At 37.3% G+C, this 12,654-nt stretch overlaps 2 protein-coding genes across 2 annotated transcripts in view; one reads left to right on the top strand and one right to left on the bottom strand.

Moving 5' to 3' along the window:
* LOC126094589 (periodic tryptophan protein 2 homolog) overlaps positions 1-8,733 on the bottom strand; it is a 99,866-nt gene extending 91,133 nt beyond the window's left edge. Inside the window, exons 1-2 of the mRNA XM_049909053.1 lie at positions 8,596-8,733; positions 8,352-8,464 (exon numbers count right to left, since the gene is read on the bottom strand). Coding sequence (XP_049765010.1) covers positions 8,352-8,464; positions 8,596-8,613 — 131 coding nt within the window. The 5' untranslated portion in view covers positions 8,614-8,733. The remainder of the gene's footprint in view (positions 1-8,351; positions 8,465-8,595) is intronic.
* Positions 8,734-9,028: 295 nt separating this feature from the next.
* LOC126094591 (V-type proton ATPase 16 kDa proteolipid subunit c) lies at positions 9,029-12,021 on the top strand. Its single transcript, XM_049909059.1, has 3 exons — positions 9,029-9,233; positions 9,626-9,815; positions 9,890-12,021. The coding sequence occupies exons 1-3, from the start codon at positions 9,155-9,157 to the stop codon at positions 10,092-10,094; spliced, it is 474 nt and encodes a 157-aa protein (XP_049765016.1). The 5' UTR covers positions 9,029-9,154; the 3' UTR covers positions 10,095-12,021.
* Positions 12,022-12,654: the final 633 nt, after the last annotated feature.

The following is a 12,654-nucleotide window of genomic DNA, read 5'->3' as shown; positions in this document are numbered from 1 at the left end:
CGCCACGGTGAAGTGGTTACCGTGTTTAACTGTCAGGTGGATGAGCTGGGTTCAAACCTCTCTCATGCCAATTTCTTTTCTCCACTGTTTGCTTGATTAAAATTTGCCTCTATGTTGTGGTGTAATGTCAGTTTGCAACAGTGAGATGTAAGGTAGGGACCTATCGTGACAGTTGGATCTGCACAAGTTGGATCTGCACAACTATTCTATTAGCAGCTGAAATGAAGTGACTTTCAAATGGGAACTGCAAATGTTTGATGGCAAGGCGACAAGTCAACAAAATCCTCCACCGGAAAACATGTCTGGTGTGTCATACACAGCATTAGTGACAGTACCCAAGTCATATGATAGAAATTTCTTATCGATGCATCTAACTTGTACAATGCCTCCTTGCCCAGTATAGATTTTCATATGAATGTGATCACTTCCGAGGAAATGATGAAAACCTAGTAGTTTGTGACATAAGCAGCAACAAATGAATGCAACAGTTTCACAATCACACAGTTTCTCTGTGCTCTTTCGAAACATATGTTTTTAACATTTCTGAAGTTTTTTTTTTCCATTCCAGGAGTCTTGAATTCCTTTGTTGTCACGTAGTTCACACCCAGTGATTTGTTGCTTTCATTTCTGTGAGACGTCTATGTGGTATCTCACCTGATTTCACTATTCATCACATTTACTTGCGACTGTAACATATTCTTACCACATGACTCATATTCTATAACCAATGTATAGATTGACAACTGCCAAGACTACAGAAAGAAAACAAATATTTCAGTGACCGGATGAACAGTTCACAATGTTTTGTGTGTGTGTGTGTGTGTGTGTGTGTGTGTGTGTGTGGGGGGGGGGGGGGGGGGGGGGGGGGGGTTGCGGTGAGGAATTGACAGCAGGGAGTTTTGATCTCGGCTCTCCCACTTGTTGTCAGCCCAGCACCATGAGCACTTACCCACAACACCTTTGCAATTTCACGCCGCTCTTTACTGCATTACTTTTCTTTTTGTTCTTGGGACATTAACTGTTTCAATTTTGCTTTTTTTGTTGTAGTTCAGTGTGCCTTCTTCCTGTTTTCATGTTTGATCAGTGTTCAGTTTTTGACAGGTTATCCACTGGGCCCTTTTAGCACTAAATCTGAGGGGGGTGTGGTGGGGAGTTCCGTTGTCAGCAACAATAGGCAAGAAGCACTTTACTACTTACACGAAGTCTCTGCCAAAACAGGTCTACAGATATCATATGACAAAACGCCGTACATGGAAAGAAAGAACAACAACAACAAACTACAGAAAATATTAAAAAGTTAACAGAGTGGAGAAATTCAAATATCTTAGGTAATGTATACGAATAGAAGGATCCAACAAGGCATCCAGCATAGAAGGAATAGAAAAACTTCGGAAAGTGTACACGTATGCACTACAATGAAAGAAGTATTCAACACCGGCCAAATTGAGGCACTACAATACAGTTGTACTGCCAGAAGCACTCTACACATCAGAAACGACGTCAATCGGAGCATCAAGCATCACACAAACAGAAAAAAACAGAATGTGAAATACTCAGAAAAATTTTTTGGAGCAGTACACAGAGATGGGTATATGTATGAAAAGACCAACCAAAGAATTATGCGAACACCCAGACAGACTCACAGGCGTGATTATTAAACATCAACTAATGTTCTATGGACAACACAAAAAGTGAACAACATACTCTCAAAGAGGATTTTTGATGTAGTAAACAGTTCAATCACAAAAACAAATTGGTTTCAAGAAATAGATAAAGATATAAAACAAGTGTGTGTGTGTGTGTGTGTGTGTGTGTGTGTGTGTGTATTGGGGGGGGGGGGGGGGGGGACAGCACTGAAACGATAAATGAAAGAGAGAACTTCAGAAGCAAAATTATGAACACGTAATTAGAAGTAAAGAGAGGAAGTAAATAGGCAAAATATGGACAGAGCAAAGAAAACAAGAACACAGCTAATGAATGTGGTGGTCTTGGGAAGTGAGAAAGAAGAAGAAAACAAGGAAAAAAAAAGAGTAATCCTGTAACACTGAAGTTAAACACTGTGTCCTGGAGCCAAATACGTGTAACAATAATTCTTCTGCAGTACTTTATTTGCATAATAATAAATAAATCAGGTTTTCATTTGAATCTCTCTTGTACATCCCAAAATTTGTAGAACCAAAATAGGTACTGCCCATGTTCTGTTCGCTTTAGATTTATAGGCATATGATGCCACACACCAAAACTTTACCAAGCCACAGTTTGAAGCCGATGTTTGGTATCTGTAGGCTCAATTTATTCTCAAAGTTAATAACAATTATCCAAGAATAACTGATTCAAAATGTATGTCTGTATCTGAAAGCACACAGGGTGGAAATACAATTACAGGCACTCACACAAGAGAAAGAGCTAACTATATAAAATTACAGAACACTTTAGTTCTGCTTTGACCCATGACATCATCAATATGGCAGAAATGGCTATTCTAAGTGTCTCCAATATGGCGCCTATGAATCACTACATACACACAGCAACAAACACGAAAATACGGAAAAAAAGGCTACCAAAATCTACAGGAATCTGACGCTTCCCTTGACCTATATAGGTCAACCACAGCTGACGGTACCAGAACACAAACGCCTACAGCAAAAACTATGAAGATTTGAATCAGACATTTCCTTGACCACAGCTGATGATACCAAAACACCAATACCTACATACAAAACTAACCTACATACAAAATTACGAAAATTGGAATCGGTCATTTCCCTTGAGTTTTATAGGTCAACCATAACTATTGATACGAAAAAACCAACACCTACAACTACAAAGAACAAAACTAAAAGCACACCTCAAAACTTCAAAAGTCAAACATCACTATGTAAATTAAAACACAAAGCATTACAACTGGGGGGGGGGGGGGGGGGGTGGTACCTTCCATTCGGAAAGTGGGTGCGCTCAGTCGTCCTTTTTTTATTTTAGATTTTATTATGCAAATCCATATTTTGGCAAGTAGCTAGCCATTCTCAATGCAATGTCAGTCACACTTCTTTGAATGCTATGTACTATTCAAAGAACTGTGACTGACACCCGAATAACAGGGACTAACATGCACTGAGAATAGACAATAGTGCATTGAGAATGGCTACACACACACACACACACACACACACACACACACACACACACACACAGACAAACACGACAAGACATCTACAAACACAACCAACTCAAACTCCATGCTGTAATGATGTCACACACAACACCACCCTTACGTCATGGGTCAAAGCAGATGGGTGGAATCGGACGCTTCCACTGACCAAATAATGAAAGGAAGAGTATGTTTCATCAATCGGAATGGACGACCATGACCTTATCAAGGTAGAGATACAAAGATAGCGAGAAAAATAGAAAACAGAAGTATGGAGCAAGATTGCTGAGGATACCAATTCCTGTCCAAGGCCGTAACAGTGAAGAATTTGAAAATACATAGAAAAATATATAAGAAATGAAGTTTTAGAAACAGGGAATCCATCTTTGGCAACAAAATCAGGAACATATGATTGCACAACATTATTTAATTCGGAGGCAGTAGATTCAAAGCCTTGTGCAGAAAAATTTTTAGTCAACACAATTTGATTGCCCTTCCATACCATCTCCCCCAGTGGTGACACATGGTTCTTGACCGAGGACATGCAGTACTGCTTATGGGGAATTCTTTCCTGGAGTTACTCCACAGGAGTGCACCAGCTTTCACCCTCTCCTGGGCCTCACTATCAGCATCAACATGACAATATTATGATTACAATCATTACAGATGCCTACGCTTACATTTAAGATAACTGAGATGTAAGTCCACTTAACAAGTCTTGGTTACAAAAAGACTGTACGAGGCAATGAGCCACTAGAGTTCATTCATTCAAAAAGGGAGCAAGCACGATTTATTAAGATATGATCAATATCTGTGAATTTGTGGTATCTTATAATAAAGTATGGCAGAAACATAAGATAAACTAAGAATATGATTATTAACACACTTTCTGTACAAAACAATGAGGAACCTTGTTTAAAATGTGAGACATGAACTGACATGTTAAGGCTACACAACAAATTCACTGACAACATAACATAGATTATTTACTGATGTCAATCATCCAGTCGGACATTACATGTACAAGAGGTACCTAATCAACTTCATTGTCTTAGGATTCTAAACTAACAGCGAAATTTATGTAGTTCTTATTGTAAATATTCTTGTGCTCAAATACAAATTTTTACTGAGGACTGAGTAGAAGTACCTAACAGGAAAGCATTGCAGCAAACTGAGCACTGAAATTCTACGTTTATATCAATAGTAAAAACAAAATGTGACAGAATTTTGAAGCTGAATCATGCTTTCAACAACAAAATATAGTTGTTTTTGTCTTTCCTCATGAATGTGATGACTGATGTAAAGAATGGGAATACAACATGACTGTTGTTAAAGTAATAGTTTTTGTACATATGGGAGAGGACATACACCACCAGAAAAAATTTAGGCACCAGTATCATCTCTAATTACTGAGTGAACAATACTGAGGCGCGTCCCAGGTGGCAGATAGGGGGGTCCTCACCAGCTTGCTGGCGGACTTGAGCGAAATAAAATAGCTCTTGTGGACCAAACACACATTCCATCAATTTCATTTTTTACCATCCATAATTCACCCGTCACCCTTCCAGATTACTTCTGGAATTGTGAATCCTGACCTTGGTCAGACAACTGATCATTGATCAGACAAATATGAAGAGCCTTCTATTGAAAGAATCCACTGGTTTGGACAGTCATGTCAAGATTATCCAGGTGAAGACACCATTCGGATATGGTGGGGTGTCACACAGTGGACAAAGGCGAGCCGGAGTGCCTAGTGATGCACTGAATGAACAAACAAACATGCAACTTATTCCACATAAGAAGGTGCTAAAATTTAACAAACTAGAAAGATTTTCATATTTTGCAATAGTAAATATTAATTCTTTAATGGAAGTTGGTAAATTGAAACATTTAACGGATGTCTTAGATCAACAGAACATAGTTATCACAGCCCTTAAAGAGTTACGCAATACTGACCAGGACTCGATTAAATGAGGTGGATATCGACTTTATAAGGGATCACCAGTAGAAGAGGTAATAGAAAATGTTACCCAATTCGGTGTGGGTTTCTTGGTACATAATAGAAAATGGGATTCCACTGAGGATTTTTCATCCAATTCCTGAGCATTGAAATTCTATATTTATATCAACACTACAAATAAAATGTGATTGAGAATTTTGAAGCTGAATCATGCTCACAATAACAAAATATAGTTGTCTTTGCCTCTCCTCATTAATGTCATGACTGATGTAAAGAACGGCATGGCATTGTTAACAGTTATGGTGGAAAACCAAAGCTACACACTAATAAATATTCATGCTACAACTAATGTTAAAAATAGAACTGACAAGGATGGGATGGGAAAATCCTGGGATGAACTTGATCAACTAGTAAGGAACGTACCGTAGACTAACAATAAAATTCTGCTTAGAGACTGTAATGCGAAGATAGGACGAGAGAAGAAATTTCAAGGTGTGATGGGGCGATGGCCAGCGCATAAACTTACAAACAAGAATGGGGAACAGTTAATTTAATTTTGTATTACAAATGGATTGGTTTTGAAGACAACAAGGTTTAAGAGAATACTACATAAGTCAATAACATGGAAATGCCCTAACACCAAGCTAGGAGAGTTCCAGATAGATCATGCGGCCATGGATCAGAAATTCCATAATGAAATCTATAATGTTAAAGTGCTGCGTGAGTCGATGTTGATTCAGACCACTACATTTCAAAAAGTTAAATCAAACTGACACCTAAAGGAAAAAGCAAACCTCAAAAGTTAGATACAAAGAGAGCATATGACCCTAGTTATACTATGAAAGATCAAGAATAGGCTACGTTTAAGGGACAATCTAGAAGCAACTGTCAATCGATTAAAAGCCTTGGCTGCAGAAGTAGATCCTTTACGGGAATGCAAGAAACATGCTTGGTGGAATGAGGAGTGTGGTGTAGCAATTAAACATATACATAAGACCTGGTTAAATGAGCAACAAAAGAGAACTGAAAGCTCCAGGGATGAATTAATAAAATGCTAGACGTTGAACTGCCAAAGAAATTAGAAGGGTCAAAAGGCTATTTCATAAGGACTTGCTAAAATCTATTGAGGATGCTTTCAATCACCACAAGACAAGAGATTACTATCAGACATTCAAACAGTACCAGTAAAAATACACACCCCACCTACTCTTATGATGAAGGATACAAACAGAAAGGTAGCACATAGCAATTATGACAATTAAATGATATTGGCTAAATATTTTAAACAGTTACTAAATAGTGTGGAACCTGAACATAATTTGGAATTTGACCCCTATCCACAAAACAAAACATATTTAGGAAGAGTTACACCACCACATCCAGATAAAGTACAAGCAGCAATTAACTCACTTTGCAATTATAAAGCAGTAGGTGAGAACCAACTAGTGGCAGAACTTTGGAAATATGGAAATGTACATTTAACTATTCTGAACTTACACAACATCTTACTGACATTTGGAATACTGAGAAGTTGCCAGAGAAATAGAATGTTGCAATAATCCATCCACTACACAAACAAGGAGATAGATTGGATCCAACTAATTATAGGGGTTTATCCATGCTGGATATTACTTACAAATTTTTTTGCAAGGTTCTGTATCTCAGAATTCATTAACAGCTTGATGGTGAACTAGGCGAATATCAAGGAGGCCTTCATGCAGGACAAAGCTTTCCTGATCAAATTATTAGTCTCAAGTGGATAATGAAACATCAAAGTGTCAGGAACAAGAAGCTAGTGATCACCTTTGTTGATTTTAAAAAAAGCTTATGATAATAGGCATTGTGAATCTATACTGTCAATTCTTAAAGAATTTGGTTTACATCAGAAACTTGTTGACCTCACTGCAGTCACCCTTTAAAATATCAAAGCTAGAGTAAGGTTCAGAAATGAATTCTCTGAACCTTTTTAGATTCATACCGGCCTTCGACAAGGTGATGGATTGTCTCCGTTATTGTTCAATTGTGAGCTGGAGAAAATCATCCATGAATGGAACAACATATGCCCACCATCTGTTAAGATTGGAAGACAGATTTGACTTAACTCCCTTGCATTTGCAGATGATTTGGCACTGTTAGCAAACAATACTGATGAAGCAAAGGTTCAGACAGAACAATTAGAATGATTAGTGGCAAAGATTAAATTGCAAATTTTGTTTGAGAAAACAGATATGACACCCAGCTTCCCAGTTAACATCCCATATCATACTCCAAAAATTATCAAAAAATTAAAGTAGTAAAAAAGTTTAAATATCTTGGTGAGATTATTACCTGGAATGCTAATGAAAGAGCATAAACAGATAGTAGAACATAAAAACTACAGGGAATGCAGAGAACCACAGGCCAACCTACAAAAAACAATCTCTCTCAATGAATGTTACATTTAAACAGTACTCCTCCATCGTTAAACTGGAAGCAACATTTGCAAGTGAAACACTATTCAAACTAAATACTCAAGCAACAACTGACAAATTGCAGAAATTTGATTGAAGAATACTCCAAACAATTATCTGTAAAAAACAGCAAGTTAATGGGCAGTGGAGACTTTTGCCCAATTCAGTAGTGTATAAAGAAAGTGAATCGGTTATTGATACAATGTGGAAAAGAAGGATTGCATTTCTCGGTCACATATCTCGCCTACCAAATATTAGAATCCTGAAGCAACTTTTTGACTACTTCTGGAACAGTGAAACAAAAACATGTGGTTTAAAGAAGTACAAAGTGATATGGATAAATTCAACATCACCACACACAAAATTCAACACAGAGAAGAGAAACTGATTTTGAAGAACAAATACACATGGCTGACACTCAAACCATCAGAACGGAAAAAGTGTCATATCAGCAGAAGAACGAGCAGCCAGATTACAGCGAAATTTTGGGAAACGGAGAAATTGCTGACTGTTAAGACATTAACTTAATCATTGTAGACTCTGCTGTATTATGTTTGATTTTAGTGCTCCAATGTGGGCGTAAACTATGTAAATTAATAAATAAACAAGGCTTGAAGAGTGGTCGGCAGGTGTCAGTATTCTAAATACAAAACATAAATCATACGTTCGGTTTATAACAGTAAATGACAATACTTGATACATTCTAGACGTAGTGTACGTCTTACTTCTAGATATCATTTAATTTACTAAGCCTAAGTTAGGTGGAATTTTGATGTATAAACAGTACTCTTACTTTTTCAAATCGTAAATCGTTATCCTGTTTCCTACTGGGCTAACAACCGAGTCACCGTCCGGTGTAAACAATAGATTGCCTTTCCTGTACACTGTTCCAAGTAAGTTGGAAAACTGAAATAAAGAAATTACATCGCTGATGGGTTGCTACGTCCAGTGTCAAATAAACAGAAAAAACATGATCTTATTAATTTACAATGTACACTTATCAATCTGTCAAAGACATAAAATATGAATTACATTACCTTGTAACAGAACTTCATGTCGATTTGAAAAAATGAAAATATTTCTATCTACACTTCTGCTACAAACTCCAAATCCCACATGGCAACTTCAAAACCAACCGCAATCCGCTTCGTCTTTGTTATTGTAAAATCAAAGATTCAAGAACTTCTGCAAGGGGGCGCAGGGCAAAGATTCAATATTTGACTATCGTCCTGCGGAGAGAAATATATTTGTAATATGCAGAACAAGAAATATTTTAATGTCTATCTTATTGAAATTTAAGTTAAAGAAAAATTCATTGAACCCCGTTAGTTCAACATAAATTTCATTATTTAGTCGGCGAGCCTACAATTTGACGTCATAGCAGTATTTCCAACGGCAGTTCCTATTCGCTAACTGCAGAGGGCTGAAACAGCTCTCGACCAATAGACATTGAGTACACAAATGCGGTGAGCCAGAAAAGTTCAACCCATCACATGATCCATACCACTGTGTAGGCCATATTTGACAGAGGCTGAGTAGTGTGGTGTAGTGCGTGTGGAGTCTGGTGGGTGATTGTTCAGAAAATACTCAGCAAAAATGGCGTTAGGAGAAGATCGTCCAATCTACGGCCCTTTCTTTGGAGTAATGGGGGCTGCATCTGCAATAATTTTCAGCTGTGAGTAATCTACCTTAATACGTATTGATTGGTGAATGTTAGATGATGAAATGTATTACCATAATACTGTAGTCCTGTTCGCAAAAATGAGATAGCTTCTCGGTAGATAAACCCACAGGTTAGGGGAAAACCCTCTTCCTCGAGCCCTAAGACATGATAGAAATCTCTCTCTTAAATAGCCGCACATGCTTTGAGGGTGCTATCTTCATAGATCGGGGCACGACGCAAAGGATGAGTGGGCTAAGATTATTAACGCTCTTTTGTGTATAAAATAACGCTCCCACTACAGTTTTCCCCCCTGTAATACAAAAGGGGCGTGTTGGATACATTGTGATATTTGTGTTTTCACAAGGGTTCGGTGGGATTTTGAAATATGTTGAATTTGTTTTTAGCTCTGGGAGCAGCATACGGAACTGCGAAGTCCGGTACGGGTATTGCAGCGATGTCTGTAATGCGACCAGAGCTGATTATGAAGTCTATAATTCCCGTTGTCATGGCTGGTATCATCGCAATTTACGGCTTGGTCGTAGCAGTATTGATAGCAGGAGCTCTTGAGGAGCCCGCCAGCTACACTTTATTTAAGTAAGTAGTTAGAAATTAGACTGGCTAAAGATTTCTTGTAAATATACTTTACTGATAAACTTCATGTCTTCCAGGGGATTTGTCCACTTGGGGGCAGGATTGGCCGTCGGATTTAGCGGGCTGGCAGCAGGATTTGCTATCGGCATCGTAGGCGATGCTGGAGTTAGAGGAACTGCTCAACAACCACGTCTGTTTGTAGGAATGATTTTGATTCTCATTTTCGCTGAGGTGTTAGGTCTTTATGGACTTATTGTCGCTATCTACTTGTATACCAAATAAATTGCCCTTTGGTAAACGTGTTTCCATCAGTCATCTGCATGAAAGATTTTGTTTGTGGAAGTCATCTTATTGTGAATCATGCCTTCATTGTGAGTTGACTTCCTACAGCAGCCACCTCGTTTACAATTTGACACTTGGATGAAAAGTAGCACAATGTATGTAATGTGGCATATTTCGAAATTAGGCAGTTTGGTGCTTCAGTTTGAAAGAAGCAGCAGTTCGTTAACCCATAAATCATCGGATAATTTTGTTACTTTGTATATACTCTATGAAAACCTTTTTTGAAACTGTTTGATGTATATAACTGTTGAAACTGCACAATCGTTTTGTTTAAAACTGTGCTCGTATCAAAAGTTGTAGAGATTTTTTTTGCAAAAAGCTGCAGTGTTTTACATGGGCATGTTAATTATTTGGTGCAAAATGGTATTAATGTTATCGACTTTGAAAAAATTGAATAAATAAATTGTGGTGTCTTTAGTCAGGGTGTGAAATAGCATAGAATCATTAAGACTCAGTGAACGCGGTTTACATTCCATTAAGTCATTAGGTGTTAATTTATCGTCACTGACATTGCCAGGGAAGACAGTTACTTGAGGCAATTTGTACATGCTGAAGGACCTGTGATATTATTTTACTTATTGGTCCCTGGTAGTTTAAAAGTTCAGTATTTATATTGGACACAAATTCTGCCCCAGTTATTGATGCTGGAGTAGTATTTGTGGCAACTGATATGGCATGTTCTATGAGAAAGGTCACCAGAGGAAAATTGTGCCTGCCCAAGTAATCTTTCTTTGATATGCAGACGTTGTTTGAATCTCCACTATACATTAAGCATATGTGTGAATATGTAGTATAGTGTGTGTGTGTGTGTGTGTGTGTGTGTGTGTGTGTGTGTGTGTGTGTGTGTGTCAGAATGATATAGTCAATGAATTGTATGTATAGGTAGTGTAATTTCAAACTGCATCTTATTTGTACATGTTGGTTATAGTGAAAATGTATTTAACTTGGGTGAAGGCTGAAAATTTTCATTCCAGTAGTTGAGATTAGATCTTTTTGAATGTAAATAAATCAAGATTTCCTTGTAAAGTGCCCTTTTTAATTTTTGTGTAATTGGAGCCATATGGTCTTTTTTTTTTCAAAGTAAAGCCTTCAAAATCCCTGTTCAGAGCAGTTAAGATTTTAGCATTGTACAATAGTGTTAAATTGAGAGGCAGCATTGGGAATTGTGTATGTGACAATGCTTACTAAAAACATTAGCAACTTTGTATGAAAGTGTGAGCCGTTAAATATTGGATACCTAACTGTTGTGTAAATACAGACTACTTGGAATTTAAACTGCCTTCATTTAACTCTCCTTTTCTACATATGTTTTGAAGTAACTGTTGGCATTTTTTCACCGTACTTCTGTGTCTGCCTGGAATGGAAATGGGAATGACAAGGGTGACAGCTACAAGCACATTCAGATCAGCCATGTAACTGAATCTTTTGTAAAGACCAGTGGCAAAGCATTGCTGCATTACTATTTTGAGTTTTTGCCAGCAGTGGTTTTTATTATAGTCATTCTGATGACACTCTAACCTTAATACATTTTGTCAAAATATTGAATACATTAAAATTAGATAGAAACTGACCTGAAAATATAGTAAACAAAGCTGTTAGATTCCTTTGTATTGCAAGTTGTTGGTATTCTGCATCTACTTTTTGTACAATTGGTAAGTTTCTGATTAATTAAAATGATCATGAGTTACTTGTAGGCAGAAAAGATGGTACATTGTCCACATGTCAGGTTTGTGTTCATAATTGAGGGCAAGACACATTGCATAAAACTCTCAAATATTAGTCTAAGTAGCAGTGATTGCTAAGGTGTAATTCTCAGCCCATAAAGTCAAATGAATTGTAAAAGTGGAAATAAACTATTATAAAACCAGGTCTGTAATTTGCTAAAACATGAACTGCAAGTTTCTTTACTATAAACTAAAAATGTTACTTGTGTCTAGTTTGTAAGTATTCAATTAAGTGATGTCAGGATCCACATGAAAAGCCATGGTTTACTTCTCTGCTGACACTTCCATTAACCATGGCCTAATTCCCAGTAAACTGTCACTGCTAAAGATGTCATGTTAAGTGATGAGGATCATCAATTTTTAGTTGATCGTTGGATTGCCTATACCGAACTTGGTTGTGTGCTTAGTGTATAAAATTGAGGAAATGTTTTGCTATAGTGAGAAGTTAGTATGGGCAGCATCACAAAGAACACAGGGTAGTCACAGATGTGAAGATTTAAATATTATAAAAGCAGTTTATCAGAATTTGTAGACAGGCTGTGGAATGAGGAAAGTAATTGACATCATTCTCAAATAACAAATGTTACTGTGCTTAGGCAGCAGTCTAAAAGATGGTTTCATTATGACTCAGTTCAGGAGTTGCATTTCAATGTGTGGATTGCTTTATCTTTTGTTAGGATCTTAGTTTCAAAGAATATGCTTTTGTTTGGAGGATATAAATGTAATTTCAGCAATAGCCTGCAATTTATAATGCCTGTATTACACTGTTAAAGATT

The sequence above is a fragment of the Schistocerca cancellata genome, chromosome 8 (assembly GCF_023864275.1).
Source record: "Schistocerca cancellata isolate TAMUIC-IGC-003103 chromosome 8, iqSchCanc2.1, whole genome shotgun sequence".
NCBI lineage: Eukaryota > Metazoa > Arthropoda > Insecta > Orthoptera > Acrididae > Schistocerca > Schistocerca cancellata.
Note: the sequence above shows the minus strand (reverse complement) of the source record. Positions and strands in the feature narration are given on the sequence as shown.

Bases quoted from the DNA above. Each gene is read 5' to 3' on its own strand.
- LOC126094591 (XM_049909059.1), top strand. From the start codon at position 9,155: ATGGCGTTAGGAGAAGATCGTCCAATCTACGGCCCTTTCTTTGGAGTA. The intron at 9,234-9,625 runs GTGAGTAATCTA...ATTTGTTTTTAG, and splicing joins ATCTGCAATAATTTTCAGCT to CTCTGGGAGCAGCATACGGA. The intron at 9,816-9,889 runs GTAAGTAGTTAG...CATGTCTTCCAG, and splicing joins GCCAGCTACACTTTATTTAA to GGGATTTGTCCACTTGGGGG.